This window comes from Lampris incognitus, chromosome 1 (genome assembly GCF_029633865.1).
Source record: "Lampris incognitus isolate fLamInc1 chromosome 1, fLamInc1.hap2, whole genome shotgun sequence".
NCBI lineage: Eukaryota > Metazoa > Chordata > Actinopteri > Lampriformes > Lampridae > Lampris > Lampris incognitus.
In genome coordinates, this window is record NC_079211.1 from 90,755,848 (window position 1) to 90,775,809 (window position 19,962).

Below are 19,962 nucleotides of genomic sequence, written 5' to 3' on the forward strand. Positions count from 1 at the left end.
ACACACACACACACACACACACACACACACACACACACACACACACACACACACTCACTCACACACTCACACAGAGCGTCACAGTAAACACACAGCATGATGAGCTGCTGTACTTCAGATGTTTTTTCGCAGGATTGTTTGTTTTGATTTAATACATTTTATTTATCTTTTTTCTTTTAAAGTATGAAAACAGGGTCACTTCCTGTCGGTATGTCATACTGACAGGAAGTGACCCTGCTTTCCTTACAGTGAAGTTATAGTGAAGTATGGTATAGTGAAGTATGTTATAGTGAAGTATGATATAGTGAAGTATGTTATAGTGAAGTATGTTAGAGTGAAGTATGATATAGTGAAGTATGTTATAGTGAAGTATGGTATAGTGAAGTATGGTATAGTGAAGTATGATATAGTGAAGTATGTTAGATTGAAGTATGATATAGTGAAGTATGATATAGTGAAGTATGATATAATGAAGTATGTTGTAGTGAAGTATGATATAGTGAAGTATGTTATAGTGCAGTATGTTATAATGAAGTATGTTGTAGTGAAGTATGATATAGTGAAGTATGTTATAGTGCAGTATGTTATAATGAAGTATGTTATAGTGAAGTATGATATAGTGAAGTATGTTATAGTTATATTTATTATAATGAAGTATGGTATAGTGAAGTATGGTATAGTGAAGTATGTTATAGTGAAGTATGGTAGGGTGAAATATGTTATAGTGAAGTATGATATAGTGAAGTATGCTATAGTGAAGTACTATATAGTGAATTATGTTATACTGAAGTATGTTACAGTGAAGTATGTTGTAGTGAAGTATGATATAATGAGGTATGATATAGTGAAATATGTTATAGTTACGTTTGTTATAGTGAAGTATGTTATAATGAAGTATTTTATAGTGAAGTATGATATAGTGAAGTATGTTATAGTGAAGTATGGTATAGTGAAGTATGTTATAGTGAAGTATGATATAGTGAAGTATGTTATAGTGAAGTATGTTATAGTGAAGTATGTTGTAGTGAAATAAGATATAATTAAGCATGTTACAGTGAAGCATGTTGTAGTGAAGTATGATATAATGAAGTATGATATAGTGAAATATATTATAGTTACATTTATTATAATGAAGTATGGTATAGTGAAGCATGGTATAGTATGATATAGTGAAGTATGTTATAGTGAAGTATGTTATAATGAAGTATGGTATAGTGAAGTATGATATAGTGAAGTATGTTATATTGAAGTATGATATGGCGAAGTATGGTATAGTGAAGTATGGCATAGTGAAGTATGATATGGCGAAGTATGGTATAGTGAAGTATGGCATAGTGAAGTATGATATAGTGAAGTATGATATAGTGAGGTATTGTATAGTGAAGTATGATATAGTGAGGTATGATATAGTGATGTATGATATAGTGAGGTATGATATAGTGAAGTATGATATAGTGAAGTATGGCATAGTGAAGTATGATATAGTGACGTATGGTAGGGTGAAGTATGTTATAGTGAAGTATGATATAGTGAAGTATGGTATAGTGAAGTATGATATAGTGAATTATGTTATACTGAAGTATGTTACAGTGAAGTATGTTGTATTGAAATATGATATCTTTAAGTATGTTACAGTGAAGTATGTTGTAGTTATGTAGGTTATAGTGAAGGTTGTTATAGTGAAGTATGTTATAATGAAGTATGATATAATGAAGTATAGGTAACACTTTAGTATGGGGAACGTAGTCACCATTAATTATGTGCTTATTAGCATGCAAATTAGCTACATATTGGCTCTTAATTGGTCATTATTACGTACTCATTAATGCCTTATTCTGCATGGCCTTATTATACAACCAGTAAGCCATTAACTATGAGTTTTCCCTCTATAACCTCAGAATTATAGCTTATTAGTAGTACCATCTCAATATGCTTTGCTTAGTATGGACTTTATAAGGTGGTAGTACCACAAGAAGAGTTATTCTCCCTTACTAACACTTAATGAATATGGTCTGTTCTTACATAACAAAACACACAACTACAAGTGTTCATAGTGTTAAATTACTGTACATTGTTTTTGTTACTTAGAATATGTTCCCCATACTAAAGTGACATCTTGATCATTACTAATTCACTAGTAATTAAGTTTTTTATGTTCCCCATACTAAAGTGTTACCGAAGTATATTTTAGGGAAGTATTGTACAGTGAAGTATGGTACAGTGTGTATGCACACAGGATTCATATGCTAACATCTTACTCAATGTTACAATATGTAATGTGTGTTTTATGGTGTGTCACAGTTTGTATATCATATTTACTACGTATGTATGGATAAACAATAAACATCACTGGGACAGGAAAAATAAGACAGACAGACAGACAGACAGACAGACAGACAGATAGACAGATAGATAGATAGATAGATAGATAGATAGATAGATAGATAGATGGATAGATAGATAGATAGATAGATAGATAGATAGATAGATAGATAGATAGATAGATAGATAGATAGATAGATAGATAGATAGATAGATAGATAGATAGATAGATAGATAGGTAGATGGCAACTTGAATTTATTTCCCAGTGATTAGTGTTCCATTTGCCCTCCTCTGCAGTGTGTGTGTGTGTGTGTGTGAGAGAGAGAGAGAGAGAGAGAGAGAGAGAGAGAGAGAGAGAGAGAGAGAGAGAGAGAGAGAGAAAGCGAGAGAGAGAGAAACTGTTAAAATGTTTAAGGTATGCTTTCAGACTCTCCATGTCCCTGTTTCATAGGTTAGTTAACGTTATGCTAACATTATGCTAACATTATGCTAGCATTGTGCTAACATTATTCTAACATGATGCTAGCATAGTGTTAGCACAATGTTAGCATAATGGTCAGCATGCCTCCAGTTTCCAGACGTCACAGTGAGCGGTATATTATCTGTCCCTGTGGACCTTTGGCAGAGGAAGAGAGCAGGGTATTTCCGATGGCCATTCTCCCTTTGTAAACACACATCACATTCCTGTGCCATGATGAAGGCAGATAGACAGACGGCGGTGAAACCAGCCTCCCTCATGAGTCCACCTGGACACAGTGGTAGTCCTCATACTGCACCATGCTGGACACAGTGGTAGTCCTCATACTGCACCATGCTGGACACAGTGGTAGTCCTCATACTGCACCATGCTGGACACGGTGGTAGTCCTCATACTGCACCATGCTGGATACGGTGGTAGTCCTCATACTGCACCATGCTGGAAATGGTGGTTGTCGTCATACTGCATCATGCTGGACACAGTGGTAATCTTCATACTGCACCATGCTGGACACAGTGGTAGTCTTCCTACTGCACCATGCTGGACACAGTAGTGGCCTTCATATTGCACCATGCTGGACATGGCGGTGGTCTTCATACTGCATCATGCTGGACACAGTGGTGGTCTTCATACTAAACCATGCTGGACACAGTAGTGGTCTTCATACTAAACCATGCTGGACACAGTGGTAGTCATCCTACTGCACCATGCTGGACACAGTAGTGGTCTTCATACTGCACCATACTGGACGCAGTGGTAGTCATCCTACTGCACCATGCTGGACACAGTAGTGGTCTTCATACTGCACCATACTGGACACAGTGGTGGTCTTCATACTGCACCATGCTGGACACAGTGGTGGTCTTCATAGTGCACCATGCTGGACACAGCTGTGTAACGACTCCAGAATGGTGTTATCTTATCCATCAAGGCAGTCTACACGGTTTTGTCAACCATAACACACACTGTCAACACATTGTACTATTTCTTTTATTTTATTCCATCATATATGGTAATTTTCTCATGTGTAGAGTTACTTAGGGGCATTTCAGTGACATCTAGAAACAGGCGTCCGCTTCATCATCACTTTTTCTGTGAGACTTCATCACAACGCCCAGTTTTCCCTTCCACAATTCAACGCCATATAATCAAGTTTTTGTTATTTCTTGTCAATGAAAACGTGTATACTTTCTGGATTTTTAAGAGCTGTTTCACACTAAAACTGATGTTTTTTGTTTTCTGAGTTTTCTGAGCCAAACCATCTTGGCTTGATTCAATGGAACAGCTAAAACCGATAAAACCTATCAAAACATAACAAAACCCTGTGATAAACAATTACTTCCCCTTTGCCTCTTCAAGTGTTTCTTCTTTTTCATTTTAGTTTGCTGAGAAAATAAATACCTTTCTGTTTCTCCATCACTGCATCCACAGCTTCCCTTCAAATCCACCAGTCAGAGAAAAAACAGACAAAAATACAAGAGAAAAAAATCTCATTTCTTCTGCTTCCTCTCACTTCTCACATGTCTGCTGCTGTGTGAGTCCTGCTGAAAGAACACTGACGCCGGGTCTCTCCGAGCGCTGCAAGAAGCCCCGCCCCCTGAGCGCTGCATCGGTACGAGTAGCAGGAGCCCCGCCCCCTTTATTGCATAGTCACACGACAGAGTGGGACAGAGCTCGTGTGTGTGTGTGTGTGTGTGTGTGTGTGGTGGGGAGGGGTAGAGAGACAGACAGAGAAGCAGAATGAGATTGATAGACTGGAAGACAGAGTGAGAGACTGACAGAGTGACAGACTGAGAGAGTCAGACAAAGTGACAAACTGAGCGAAAGACAGAGTGACAGACTGAGAGAGAGAAACAGAGTGACAGACTGAGAGAGAAACAGAGTGACAGAATGAGAGACAGAGTGACAGACTGAGAGAAACAGAGTGACAGAATGAGAGACAGAGTGACAGACTGAGAGTCAGACAAAATGACAAACTCAGCGAAAGACAGAGTGACAGACTGAGAGAGAGAGAAACAGAGTGACAGACTGAGAGAGAAACAGAGTGACAGACTGAGAGACAGAGTGACAGACTGAGAGAGAGAGAAACAGAGTGACAGACTGCGAGAGAAACAGAGTGACAGACTGAGAGACAGAGTGACAGAGTGACAGAGTGACAGAATGAGAGACAGAGTGACAGACTGAGAGAGTCAGACAAAGTGACAAACTGAGCGAAAGACAGTGACAGACTGAGAGAGAGCGAAACAGTGACAGACAGAGAAACAGAGTGACAGACTGAGAGAGACAGACAAAGTGAAAAACTGAGCAAAAGACAGAGTGACAGACAGAGAGAAACAGAGTGACAGATTGAGAGAGAGACAGACAGAGTGACAGACTGAAAGACAGAGAGAGAAAGACTGAGAGACAGACAGAGTAACAGAATGAGTGAGACAGAGTGACGGAAATAAAGACAACAGAGTGACAGACTGAGAGACAGACAGAATGGCATACTGACAGACAATGACAGACTGAGAGACAGTTTGTGTTGCAAGTGTAGGTGCATATGAATAACAGACAGAGTCGGGCTGTGTCGCTTAGTAACATGTATTCACCGGCTGTGCCCATAACAGAACTGAGGCATGTTACACAGGGCAAGTATACATCCATCAGTGCCCCCAGGGGGAGCTGTTGGCTGCACAACATTACCCTACAACATCTCCCTTCCTTTCGTAGAATACAATACTAAGTAATATAATGGATAGTATTAGCCATTAGAACATTAGTGCTCATATCCCAATATTAAAGTAGTGCATTGGAAATAGTGCATCAAGAGGGAACAGCAAGTCAATATCAACCAAAACCTCTGCAGAACAATAACGACAAAATGGTAGCATCAGAACATCCACAAGACCACTGAATAAGAACATTAGAAGTGAACATCACAGTTTTTGTTTCGTTTTTTTTTTTTTTAATGTCCACAGTCCAGTGTGTGTGTGTGTGTGTGTGTGCGTGTGAGCGTGTGTGTGTCAATCTCAGTACAGTGTATGACCTAGAGGTCAAGTCTTTCTGGAGGCTTAATCTGCCTCCCGCTCCGGGAGAAGGCCCGGCCCTGTAACTCACGGCATGGTGTGGTCACAGCCTGTGGGGGAGATGGCGGCGACCTCGGGGCTGACGACCTTGGAGACATTACAGGGCTGCTGACGACTTCCTCCATGCTGCCCCCGCCCACATGGCCCCCTTCAGCTGCACACGCGCCCACAGGCTGCTCCAGTGGCCGTTCTGTGTGGGCTGATGGCTGTGGAGGGGCAACCTCCGCTGGTCGGAGATCAACCCTGTTGCGACGGTACGTGGTTCCCTCCACGTTGACGAGATAGGACCGCGGTCCCACCTGCTGCAGGCATACTCCTCTCCTCCATCGGCCCGTCCTGTCACCCGGGATTGGTTTCATCCTGACAGGCTGGCCGACGTTTAGCTCTGGCAGATCCCTCGCAGTTCTGTCATATGTCAGCTTCGCTGCCTGATGCTTCACCCTCAGCTTGTCTGTGACCCCAGTGATGATCTGAGGTGCTAGCAGCTGGTCGGCCACAGGGAGAAGAGTTCTCAGCCTCCGTGACATCAGCCGTTGTGCTGGGCTGCCGCGCATGTCCTCAGCGGGCGTGTTTCTCCAGTGGAGAAAAGCCTTCCAGGGGTCCTCGTCGGCCCGGTCTGCTTTTCTGCATAGGCCTTTCACAATCTTCACTGCAGACTCTGCTTTGCCGTTAGCTTTTGGGTGTCTCGGGGAGGACATGACATGTTCGAAGCCCCACTCCCTCGCAAACGCCCGAAACTCTCCACAATCAAACTGACCTCCGCAGTCGGAAATGACCCGGTCAGGGATACCGTACCGTGCAAACTGCGCCTTGCACCTTCGGATGGTCGTTTCTGCCGACAGGTCTGGGAGTAGATCAATCTCCCAGAAGTCTGAATAGTGATCCACCATGAGCAGGAAGTCCTGCCTTGCGTAGCTGAACAAGTCCATGCTCACCAGCTGCCAGGGACGTGTGGGGAGCGGGTGTGACATCATAGTCTCTTTTTGTTGCTCGTGTGCATACTCGTTACACACTGAGCACTGCTGCACATAGTCTTTGATTTCCCCCTGCATATTTGGCCAGTAGAGAGTATCCCGGGCCTGTCTATAACAAGCCTCACCCCCCACGTGGTTGTAGTGGATCCGTTTCAACATCTCAGGACGCATAGCTTTCGGAATGATGACACGCTGGCTCCTAAAAAGCACACCGTCCTGTGCGCTTATTTCATCTCTGATGGCCCAGTATTCTCTGATGGCTATGGGGCTCTCCTCTTTGTGTTCTGGCCATCCCTCCAGCACGACCGACTTGAGTGTTTGAAGACACACATCCTCCTCTGTGTGTTTTCGAATCTGTGCGAGGCGTTGGCTGGTGACGTTTAGATAGTCTGCCTGCTGAATGGCTGCCGTGTCGTACTGCACCTGTTGCATGCTGCAGACCATTTCACGTCTGTACTGAGTGTCCGTTCTCTGTGGCGGGGTGGTGGCTCTGCTGAGCGTGTCACTGATGTACATTTCAGGGCCTGGCTTGTACATCACCGTGAGGCAGTAGTTCTGAAGTGTGAGGAGCATGCTTTGAAGGCGCTTTGGTGCACTGAGAAGGGGCTTAGTGAAGATTGACACCAGCGGGCGGTGGTCGGTCTCTGCAGTCACATCACCCCTCCCATATAGGTAGTAGTGGAAGCGTTGACAAGCGAATTCGATGCTCAGGCACTCCTTCTCAATCTGTGCATAGTTTTGCTCCGTCTGGTTCAGCGCGCGGGAGGCGAACGCGACCGGCTGTCCCCCCTGAAGCAGGCAGCAGCCCAAACCGGTCTGACTGGAGTCGCTCTGTATGGTGACTGGCTTGCTGACATCATAGTAACGTAGTACTGGCACCGCCGTGACCAGCGTCTTGATTTCTTTCATAGCAGCATCATGTTTGGGCAACCAGTGCCACAGCACACCTTTGTCCAGCAACCTTCTCAGCGGTTCACACACCTCTGACAAGCGGGGCATAAACCTTGATAAATAGTTAACGAAGCCGACACACCGCTGAATGCCTTTTGCATCCGTGGGTTTTGGCATGTCCAGGACTGCCCTGACCTTCTCGGGATCAGCTTTGAGGCCCTCCACCGACAGTATGTGGCCGTGGAAGCGGACCTCCCTCACACGAAACTGTAGCTTTTTTATGCTCAGCCTCAGCTTCACTTCCCTGCATCTGTCCATCAGAGCAATGAGGTTTGCGTCGTGGTTGCGAACGGCCTCCTCCTCCGTGTCCCCACAGCCGACTATGAGGATGTCATCGGCTATGGGCTCAATTCCTTTCAAACCGGCCAGCAGCTCATGTTGTTTCCTCTGGTACAGCTCTGGTGCGACTGACACGCCAAAAGGGAGCTTCAGCCATCGCTTTCTACCCCACGGCGTCCAGAACGTTGTCATCAGGCTGCTCTCCTCATCAAGGCGACACTGCAAGAATGCGTCGCACGCATCCACTAGGGTGAAGATACGTGCCTTAGGCAGCTTGTACAGCACGTCATCTAAAGTGGGCATGAGGTAATGGGACCTTTTCAGGGCTCGGTTAAGTGGCTTGGGGTCGATGCAAAGCCACAATTTGTCTGGCTTCTTCACTATGACCAGATTGCTAATCCAGTCTGTGGGCTGAGTGACTGTGGTTAAGTGTCCATCCTTTTCATATTGGTCCAGCTGAGCCTTAACAGCTGCCTTGAGGGCCACCGGGACATTTCTTGGTGCGCACTGGACAGGGGCCACAGTGCTATCCAACTCGAAGTGAACATCACCCGGCAGTGACTCGACTGGGCTGGTGAACACGTCATTGTAAGTGTTAATGAGACAGCCTTTGGTTAGCTCACCTGTCTTGCAGTGCTCCACTTTATTCAGCTCTTCGGGAATGGTGAAGCGTATCAAGCCAAGTCTCTCGCATGTCTCCCCTGAAAGCAAGGGCTTCTGGCTGGTGTGCACGACCTCAAAGTCCAGTCTGTGCGTCTTGCCCCTGATGACACACTGTGTGCTGTACACGCCCATTGAGCTCATCCACTCACTGTTGTAGAGTCTCAGCCTGGTGAGACTTTTCTGAAGAGGCACTCTAGGCGCCAGTCTCATCTTGTCTTTCAAGCTCATCACGTTGCAGGTGGCTCCAGAGTCAAGCTGGCACCTCTGGACCCCTCTGTGCAGTGGCAGGTTTACAAACCACTTTTTCCTTTGAGTGTTCACAGCCCCCACGCTCTCAGCCGTGTACACATCCCTCTCATCGCGGTCGCTGTCCTCCGGGTCCCCTAGCGGCGGGTCATCCACAGCGTTCAACTGACGTGCTTGCTGGCCTCTTTTCATGCATACTTTGGCAAAGTGATTAGCAGTGCCACACAAGCGACATGACTTTCCAAATGCGGGGCACAGGTCTCGCCCCCGTCTGTGCGGTGTGCCACAGTACTTGCACTCACCTGTGCCTCTCTGTGGCTGTGCAGATGTGTTGGTGGGCTCGGATGGCCTGCTGGTAGGTCTCCGTCCTGGTCGCTGTCCATGTGCTACATTGATGCTCTCCGCAGTCACAGAGCTGCTAAGTGACATGGATTTTAACTTATTGTCCAACACCTCCGCTGCACGGCAAATGTCAATAGCTCCCTCCAACTTAAGCTCCTTTTCTCTTAGCATGCGTCGTCTGGCGCCCTCATCAGTTGTTCCAAGAACAAGCCTGTCCCTTATAAGCTCGTCTCTTATAGCTCCATATTCACATGTGGCAGCCGTTTCTCTCAGTCTCGTGACAAAAGCATCCACAGGTTCTCCTTCCTCTTGTTTAAGGTTGCCAAAAACATACCTCTCAAAGATGACGTTTTTGGTAGGTGTGAAGTATTCCCCCAGTTTGTCGAGTATCGCTCCGGCGTCTTTCTGCTCTTCCGCTGTGAGTCCCAGGTTATGCACGTAAACATGGAGGCATTCCTTCCCCATTAGCCTCCGGAGCATCGCTGCCTGCACCGGCTTCTCTGCCTTGTCGATCCCGGTCGCAAGCACATAATCCTCAAACTCTGATCGAAAGCTAGCCCAGTTGCTGTGAAGATCCCCAGTCATCTTCATGGGCTCCGGCGGCGGAATATTGGAAGCCATCGTCTTGGCTCGATGCTAATGCTAGCAGGCTAACTGAAACGTCTAGCTACGCTTAGTAAAAAAATAAACGCTCGCTGTTCAAGCAACAGGCAACGTAAGACTCATGTTGGGTTCCAATACAGCTTCTGACACCATGTTGCAAGTGTAGGTGCATATGAATAACAGACAGAGTCGGGCTGTGTCGCTTAGTAACATGTATTCACCGGCTGTGCCCATAACAGAACTGAGGCATGTTACACAGGGCAAGTATACATCCATCAGTGCCCCCAGGGGGAGCTGTTGGCTGCACAACATTACCCTACAACAGTTTGCTCCCGGATCCTAAATGAACGGCGGCTTTTATTTTGACACGGAAGGAAGTTGAGTTTGGCGGTTGTCGTGCATAGGCCACGAAGAAGAAAAAAATTCACCAGGAAGAAGAACAAAGATAAAAGGAGCTCACTACGGGAGAGACAGAGAGTGCTGTGTGAGCTGCAGATGCGTGCTATCTGAGAGCCAACCAGTCGCAGTTCAACCAAAATGGAGCGGGGAGAACTTCATCTTGCTGGCCGTCTACAGGGACGCCACTGGTGGGCTAATATATCCTTTTTTGTCATTAGAATTCATTGCTGGTTAGCATTATTGTTATAATTCATTGCTAGTTAGCATCCTGGTATTAGGCTAATGTTAAAACGGCTAGCTAATCACTCAGATTGCCTTGCTGTGTAGTAGTGCTGTGTAGTGGAATGGAATCAGCAGTAATGGCAGCGTTATTTTTTTCCTCTCTTTTTGTATTGTAAAGGTTTTCAACCTAACAACGCGATCATCAAAAAGCTTGAAACTTGAAATAATTCAATTAAAACAAGACTAAAGAAGTTGTGCCATAAATTCCCTGTGGTTGGCTAAGGCCTTTTTTAAGTTTGGGCAGGAGCTGAAGTAAATTCCCCTAAATAATCTGACAGTTGAAAACCATCGGCGTTACACTTGTAAAACCATCGGCATTTCAGTTGATGATCAAAAGGTAGCTGTTGATACTCATCAGTGCAGCAACAGGACAAGAAGATCAAAGGCTTCAGAAAGTCCAGAAAAGAGAAGAAACATCTCACAGACCACGATGGCAGATGAAGTTCTTGGCAAAACATTGGATCAGCTAAGAAAGGAGAGAACAGCTGCAAAGAGCTGATTCACGAGGCAGGCCAACTACCTCAGTTGGAAGGCAAGCATTTTAACTGAACCAGAGCTCAGAAAAGAATTTGCAAAACTCTCTGCCAATGTGCGGAGGGTCATTGAAGCTAATGATGATTCAGAACTGGGCTATTGTTAGAGGTTGAAGCCAAGGCTGAAGATGGTGAAGAGGCATTGCTAGAGAGGGAGCAGGAGACAAACCTTGAGAAGGTCACCAGTGACTGTGAGAAAAGGTTTGTTGAGGTAAAGGAGATTTTCAAGCTAACCTCTGGACTAGGTATGGGCTAGATGAGCTGGCAGTGGCATTTGGAGAAGCTGAAAAGGTCTGTGAACATGTTTACAAAATAGTTGTAGAAAGTGTTAACTGTGAAGGGTATGAAGTTCATCTAACTGTACTGGAAAAAATGATCAGGGAAGCATCTAAAGCTATGTCAGTCTGGGAGTCATGGATCCCCACAACAGAGAGAAGTGACTTTCAAAAAAGTATCAGGGGCCTGAAAGTAGCCAACAATGAGCTTGAGGCAAGAAAGGTCAAGTTTGCCAGAGCACGGAGGGTTGCTGAGGAAGAGCAGGCTTCAGCAGCTGACTGCCTTGCAGACTGACTACAAGCATTCCACAAGGTTCGGTTCTGGGTCCTCTCCTTTTCTCCCTGTACACGACATCCCTGGGTTCTGTTATTCGCTCGCATGACTTCTCTTACCATTGTTATGCTGATGACACCCAGCTCATCTTGTCCTTTCCTCCCTCTGACACACAAGTAGAGACACGCATTGCTGCGTGCTTGACTGACATCTTGGAATGGATGGCCACACACCACGTGAAGCTCAATCTGGACAAGACAGATTTGATGTTCCACACGGGGAAAGGTTGCCCACAGCGAGACCTGGCCATCACCATTGACAACACCATGGTGACGCCAACTCGGACTGCGAGGAATCTGGGTGTGATCCTGGACGACCAACTGTCGTTTGCTGCAAACATTGCATCGGTTGTTCGCTCCTGCAGATTTCTCCTCTATGACATCAGGAGGATTCGCCCATTCCTCACCGACGAGATGGCACAGGTGCTCATCCAGGCTCTGGTGATCTCCCGGCTGGACTACGGCAACTCCCTCCTTGCTGGCGCCTGGGCGTCAGCCATCAGACCTCTGGAGCTTGTTCAGAAAGCTGCAGCTCGTCTGGTGTTCAACCACCCTAAGTTCTCCCACACAACTCCCCTTCTCATGTCCCTACACTGGCTCCCAGTAGCTGCTCGCATCCAGTTTAAGACTCTGGTGCTAGCCTACAGTGCAGTGAAAGGAACAGCTCCTTCCTATCTCCAGGCCATGGTCAAGACCTACATCCCCACCCGACCACTTCGCTCTGCTGTCTCAGGACGCCTGGTTGCCCCATCGCTCAGAGGCCCTTGCTGCCGATCAACCCGGTCACGGCTCTTTTCTGTTCTGGACCCACAGTGGTGGAATGAACTCCCCACTGATGTCAGGACAGCGGAGTCGCTGCCCATCTTTTGGCGCAGGTTGAAAACTCACCTCTTCAAGAACTACTACCCCCTTTTATTTGTTCTTAGCACTTATTGTATTCACTCTTTAAAAAAAATAATCTCATTCTTGCACTTTTACTTTAGCACCGGTTTTGCTCTTAGATGCTTGTTTAGATGCACTTATGACATCTGATGACGAGTAGTTCTCATGATTTCCTATGTTAAATGCACTTATTGTAAGTCGCTTTGGATAAAAGTGCCGGCTAAATGACTGTAATGTAATTAATGTAATTACTCAGTTCTGGACTAAGGCAAAAATGGAGAAGTCCTATGGCACTAACTGGGAACTATTAAGTTTGAGATAGGTACATTTTTAAGAAGATATGGGAGTTTTATTGCCAAATCTAGAAGGGCAGAGGAAGAAGAGGTGGTTACTAAAATCTCCTCTTTTTATCAAAAGCCCCCTGACGACATCTCAGAGGAGGATAAGCTGAACCTGATAGACCTTCAGAATAAGTGGAATGGCATATATCGATGTAAGGCAGAGGGAGCCTTTGTCAGATCCAGGATGAGATGACTAGAGGAAGGAGAGCAAAACGTCTTTACACAGGAAAAATATCATTCCAAAAATAATTATATTCATCAGCTAAATATTAATGGTGTCATCACTGACAATGCCAAATTTATCTCAAAATTTTGCTGTAACTTCTATCGTAACTTGTATAGTTCAAAGTTGTGGTGGAAATCTGAAAATAAGGAGTCTTGCAAGTGTAATAGATTAAATATAAATTTAATGGGCTTTCTGCAGAAAGGAACACACACAGAATAGGTGGGAAATCTGCAAGGTGTGATGATGAGTGGTCGGAAAGTATATGCTCTATAGGGGAGGTTGCAGGCAGCTAGCTGATAAGCAGGATGCCTGTACCTGGCCATTCCTGGAGCAGGCTGGTTAGAGTCGGTTTGAATCACGGCAGATGGCATGTTATCTGTGTGCATCAAGGACACGTCAGTAACAAAAGATGTTTTGTGCTGAGGATCCATGGAGTGCAGAAGACTAGATAGAGACATGGTGCCAGGGTGCATTAGGTTAAAGGATAACTGGTAAGTTTCTGTTACAAAGTATAAGAGGCCACATCTTCATTTCTGAATTCAGTAAATGATTTGAAATCTATCGATGCAGCTGATAAAGATCACATTGAAACCCCTCTTAGCATAAATGAGGTCATTTACTCTATTAACCTACTTAAGCAATAAATCCCCTGGCACCGATGGCATATCTACAGAATTTTGCAAATATTTTTCAAGCCAGTTAGCCCCATTTCTGCTACAGGTTTTCTCAGAAAACCTGGATAACACTCTTCCACCTAGTCTCACTCAGGGGTCTGATTACATTGATTCCCAAGCGTAAAAAAAAGACGTGCTTCTCGTTGATAACTGGAGACCTATCTCCCTGCTCAACAATGATTATAAAATTATTGCTTTCATATTTGCAAAAAGAATTAAAGCAGTCCTAACACAATTATCGATGAGACACAGTCAGGCTTTATGAGAAATAGACATATTTCTAACAATATCCGACATGTCCTGGACATACTAGACCACTCTGAACTGATCTCTGAACATACACGTATATCCTCTTTTTGGATTTCTACAAGGCCTTTGATACAGTAGAACATAATTTCATCCTTCACTGCCTAGAAAATTTTGGTGTTGGCGATTCTTTGTAGGGCTATTAAAACCTTGTATGCTAACGGAAATAGTTTAATTAAAATGAAACAAGGCACAACTCCTAGATTTGACCCGAAACGTGGCATTCGTTAGGGATGCCCGTTTTCACCATATTTATTTTTGCTTTGTAAACAAATTCTTGCAACCCATATAATCAACAGTAACTTACAAGGCATCTCCATAGCTGGTGCGGATATCATTGTAAGTGAACTGGCTGATGATACTGTGGGCTTGCAGGAATGAGGAGACGGAGAGATCGAGTCGAGTCAATTCCGTTTACTCGCCACACAAAACGACACCGATACAGCACAATCTCTCGTGGCAACCAGCTAACCGCTAAGTTGCTGCAAACATGGCTCACCCCGGAAACTCCAAGCAGTGCCTACGTCAGCACTCTCAATGTCCACCTTAAAGGCGCAGCAGCCCCTGTAGTCAGGGATCCACAGGCCAAAAATGGGTTGAACCTGACATGGTCTGCCGTACTTTTTTGTTTGTGTTTTTTCTGTTAACTTTGACACTAAGGTCCAATAATTGAAGGGTCTGCTCTACCGGAAATATCGCGAAAAAAAATGGTGGCCATTTTAGTGTATGCACCCTTAATTTTTTGACAGAAAAATTGGAAAAATTCTTTTTTTCTCCGAATCCTCAGTGGGTTGGGTAGGCTGTCAAAAAATGCATTCCAGATACACAGAACACATGTGGTGACAATATCCACTTAAAAAATAACTCTTAAAAACATTTCTACATGATTTGGGATCAATTTAATGCAAAAAATGTATTTGTTTTTTCACTTTTTTCCAATAATTTCATCTTTACTTCACTGGCAATCAACTATGGCCCCGAGTTATAACATCAGTCAATATGCCATTCTTTTCATCAAACAGTATACTCCTTCCACAGAAAAAAAATATAAAACTCCAACCCAAATCATTGGTTCTGTGATGATTTCACTACTAGTTTGCGATCAACAGGCTCAGAACCTCTATAGAATTTTGGGCTACTCTCAAAATTACATACTGGATATTTAACATGGTTGTTAATGTCCACATTATTAAACATCATGGCCAAGGCATATTTTTAATTTTAACATAACCCTGTTCTCCCAATGGAAATGTGCAACACAAGAAATATAAAACAGCAAAATGGTTTTTAGTACTTTATTGCGTCAGATGACAACTAATTATTAAACTTCAACTGAACAAAATAATTTAACATAACTTGATTAACAAGGTGCAGGTCCCTGTGAGGTGGGATAGTTAGGAGGGTGTCACACTGCAGATACTGCTCTGGGGACAGACCCTCACCACCTGAGGAGACAGCAAACAAGACAGGCAGGGTGGGTTATACAGCAGCACAACACAAGATGCACCCCCTTCCCCCCCCCCTCTCTCTCTCTCACACACACACACACACAAGGCCTACTTACGTTATGCGTCACTGTTTTCAAGCGCATGTTCAATCCTTGAACATGTGTTGGGGTCCCCGGTGCAGACATGCAATGCCACACTTCACATTGGCTCTTGCACAGGAGCATCCTTGGGCACACATGCTTTTCTTGCAGCAACAGTATTTGCTGTGTTTGAATTTAGAAGGTTTTGCCTCCTTCAGCATCATGGTTGCCACCAATTTGCCATTGACAAACTGTCTCCCAAAATCACTGGCAGCCGGGTAGGCTGGCTGAACCATGTGTGCCCGCTTACACATAGCCAACTGATGCAGGGCTCGGCGAAGGTGTAACAGAAAGGCATCTTCAGTTGGTGGAAGGCAACGCATGTCTCCTTTGATGCTCACAAAGAGATGGGCTCGCAGTGCATCCAGAGTACCACCAAAGTCACGCCTGTCATAGAGAGACACAATGTATGGCCTTGCTGCTGTTATGACCTCTTCCTGAACATCCAGGCTTTCCTCAGGGTCACCGTACCTGCACAGCGGCAGAAGGTCTGTCAGGTGTTTAATGGCAGTTGTGTAAGCCCGCCTTTTTCCTCTTCTGTACAGATAGCTCACTGTGTCACATCCGGTACGTATGTAGGTGCTGAGGAGAAGGGATGTAAGATCTGCAGCTGCAACATCATACTTCCTTGCCAGAGCTTTCGTGATGGCATGAACAGGTAGGAAGATATCCATCGTCTTCACCCACAGCTCCTGCAGGCCATCCATGTGTGTGATGTAGTACATGCACATCATGACCACATCTGTGTCAGTCGCAACCACTACAGCCCGTTTGTGGTGCAGAATTTTTTCTGAGTATGCAATATGAGCAAACATCCTGGTATCTGCCTCCTCATGTTTCTCACAGGAAAGTTCTGGAAGCTCAACCTGACAATCCGCTGACAACAGGACAGTGCGACCAGGATCACGGAAGATTCCACTAAGAATAAGTGTGCATCCTGCAGGAAGTGACTTGTTCTGAGCTGCCCATGCTTCTCCCATGTAGTTCAACAGATTAGCTTTATTCAGTGGATTGTGAATGAAGCCTTTCCATTCAGGTATAGGGAGAGTATCATGTGGCTTGTACTCCTTCATTTTGCTAGGGCAGGTCTTCATCCTCTTCTCTCGTTCCTCACCTTTCAGACTTTCAGCAGGGGAGACATCATATCAATCACCAACAAAGTGGATGCAGTCGCACTTGTCTGGGATGATTCCAAGGAGCTGCCGCAGGTACTTTCCTTGCAGTTCATGGAAGGTGCTGCTCCCAAGATGTTGGTAACGTTGAATGAATGCCATGGCATCTACTACCATTACAACAGGCTTCTCGGACGGCGGTAGTCTATCCACTTCCCCCCATGAGCTGCCAAGGACTGTCTTGATTGCAGCCAGGTAGTCTGCCTTGTTTCCTTTACGCATAGCATAACCTTGGTCAAGGGACGGATCTGGCTCAAACAGGGAGGCTGGGCAACTTGTCCATTTGTAACCTGCACGACAGGGGAATGGGCCTATGCTTGCGCAGGGACAGTTTACAGTCTAATGTCTAAGTTCAGTGGAGATTGGTGTAGGTTTTTTTCTAGACCGGATTCTAGTACTCACCCCAAAGACAACACACACACTCGTGGGTATAGTTTACAATAAAAAAACCAATTTATTTCAACAGTTCAAAGTAAAGTTATTTCAATATCAATACTAAATTAGATGTGTTATATATATATATATTTTACTCTATTATACTTTTTAAAAGTTCTTCCTAATATTCTATTTATTGTCTATATCTATCTATATTCTATTTTATACCCTTCTAATATATTACTTATGCAGCCATATTCTACACTAACAAATTAAAGAAAATAATCCAAAATAAAGTATGAGTGCACTCAAAGAAAATAATAAAGAAAAGAAAAGGGGGAATGATTCAGTCTTCCAATCTGTGCAAGGTGCAATGTCCAGATCCTACCACAATCACAGGGGCAAGTTAATGTAGAGGCGATGATGATGAATCCAAATCCAGGGCGATGATGGGGGCAATCCAAAGGGGGTATCCAAGGGTTCCAAAAGGGTGTCGCAAGGGGGGTTGTTCGGGGTACTAAAAAAACCAGTCAGGATTCCAGCAGCGTACAAAACACAAGAGAAAAGAGTCTTCCTTCTTCCTTCAACGGGAGATCATCTGTCAAGGAAGCTTCGTGGGAGGGATATTTTTTGTCGTAGTTCAAATGTCCTGTAGCTCAAATATCCGTAGTTCAAATATCAATAATTCAGGTATCCATAGTTAAAGTTGTCCATATTTCTAAATATCCGTATTTCTCTTCTCTATTGTCGACGGTTGTTTGCATGGTTTAAACTCTGTAGCTCGTGTGCCTCCTAGAGGCTACTCGTGGAACTTACATACGTCACAGGGTACATGTAATCATGTGGGTTACATTCTCCCCCTCTAAACCGCATCAGTCTCTGCATGCGTCTAAACACTGTATGGTCTTGCAGAGGGCACTCTAGAAGAATCAGGGACATTTCTGCCCAAACTTTCGAAAAATGAGGCCATGGCTAGGACTAAAGGTCTTCCTAGTTCACCATAACAGAGTCTCTCAGGGGGATGTCTTTCTCTGATAGATCTTCTGATCGGTTCGCTCTCAGACGGGTTTCCGTCAGACAGGTCAGCCTGGCCTGTCACACCAGTGGGCGGTGCACTCTCGGGTTCAAGTGGGTTGTTTTCAGGTGAACGTCCTTCAATAGGTCCAAATTGAGGTACAACAGTAGTAGATGATGCGGGGTCTCCCTCAGGTAAGTGTCTTCGAACAGGTTGAGAGAATTCATCTGTGACTACTTCTGTCTCACGCCCAATTGGTTTCTTTTCAAGTAACTGATTGTGAACAGACTCAGGGGTATGGGGTACTTCACTAAGGAGTGGACTGTCAGATTGGGAGAACTCCGACGGACTTGGATTCAACCCGACTGGGTTCAACAGTTCCGTGGCACGTGCTAGAGGGGTGGCCTGTGTGGTTGTCCTAATGCTTTGGGGAAACCTTGTGGAGATCTGTGGATAGCAATCCTCATCCTCGTCACTGCTGGGCATATCTGGGTCAACAATATTGTCGTGCCTGGTCTGCTGCGAGACTGTTTCCCTGCGTCTCAGCCTCCTTGTTGGTAAGTTTGTGTCAGGTTCTGAGACTTTATCTGTAACAGGTAGAAAGCCGCAGGGCAGAAGAAGGTCTCTGTGAAGGGTACGGTGTGGACCTCCACCCTGTTCTTGCTTGACGACATACACTGGGCCATCTCCCATCCTCTTCACCACAGTATGGACTTCCTTTTCCCATCTGTCCGCAAGTTTATGTTTTCCTCTTAAATTGACATTCTTCACCAGGACTCTATCTCCGGTAACAAGTTCTGCGGCTCTGATCTTTTTATCAAACCTGGCTTTATTCTTCTCTCCCATCTTCTTAGAGCTTTCAGAAGCAAGTGCATAGCTGTCTTGGAGGCGCTGTCGAAGATGTTTAACATACTCTGAATGCGACTTGAATCCAATTTGGTCTGGTGTAAGACCTAGAACCAGATCAATGGGTAGTCTTGGCTGTCTACCAAACAACAATTCATATGGAGAGTAGCCTGTGGTGTCATTTTTCGTGCAATTGTATGCATGGACTAGCGGTTTGACAAAGTCCCTCCAATGATATTTATCCTTGTCTTCTAGCGTCCCGAGCATGCTGAGAAGGGTCCTGTTAAATCTCTCGACAGGGTTTCCACGTGGATGGTATGGCGTGGTTCTGATCTTTTCGGTTCCAATCAGACAGCACAACTCCTTGATGGTGTGGGATTCAAAATCTCTCCCCTGGTCACTGAGAAGGCGACTTGGAAAACCATACTGTACAATGAAGTTTTCCCACAGTGTTTTGGCAACCGTATTCGCCTTTTGGTCTTTCGTGGGGATGGCAACGGCAAACTTGGTGAAGTGATCCGTGATGACGAGGATGTTTCTAGTGTCCTTACTATCAGGCTCAATACAGAGGTAATCCATACACACCAGTTCAAGGGGATAACTGGTCTGTATATTCTCCATATGAGCAGCATGCTGGGAATTGGCTTTCCGCCTCACGCATCTTTCACAAGTCCTACACTTCTGTTCAACAGACTGAAACATCTTTGGCCAGAAAAATCTGGAACGAACAAGATGAAGGACACGCTGAGCGCCAAGATGACCGACTTCATCATGAAGGCCTTGCAATG

The 19,962-nt window shown here is 44.9% G+C and overlaps 1 protein-coding gene across 1 annotated transcript in view; it reads right to left on the reverse strand.

The window, feature by feature from the left end:
- Positions 1-4,334, reverse strand: part of si:dkey-220o5.5 (actin filament-associated protein 1-like 1) — an 82,673-nt gene extending 78,339 nt beyond the window's left edge. The window contains exon 1 of the mRNA XM_056278207.1: positions 4,203-4,334. Within this exon, the coding sequence (XP_056134182.1) occupies positions 4,203-4,218 (16 nt within the window). The 5' untranslated portion in view covers positions 4,219-4,334. The remainder of the gene's footprint in view (positions 1-4,202) is intronic.
- Positions 4,335-19,962: the final 15,628 nt, after the last annotated feature.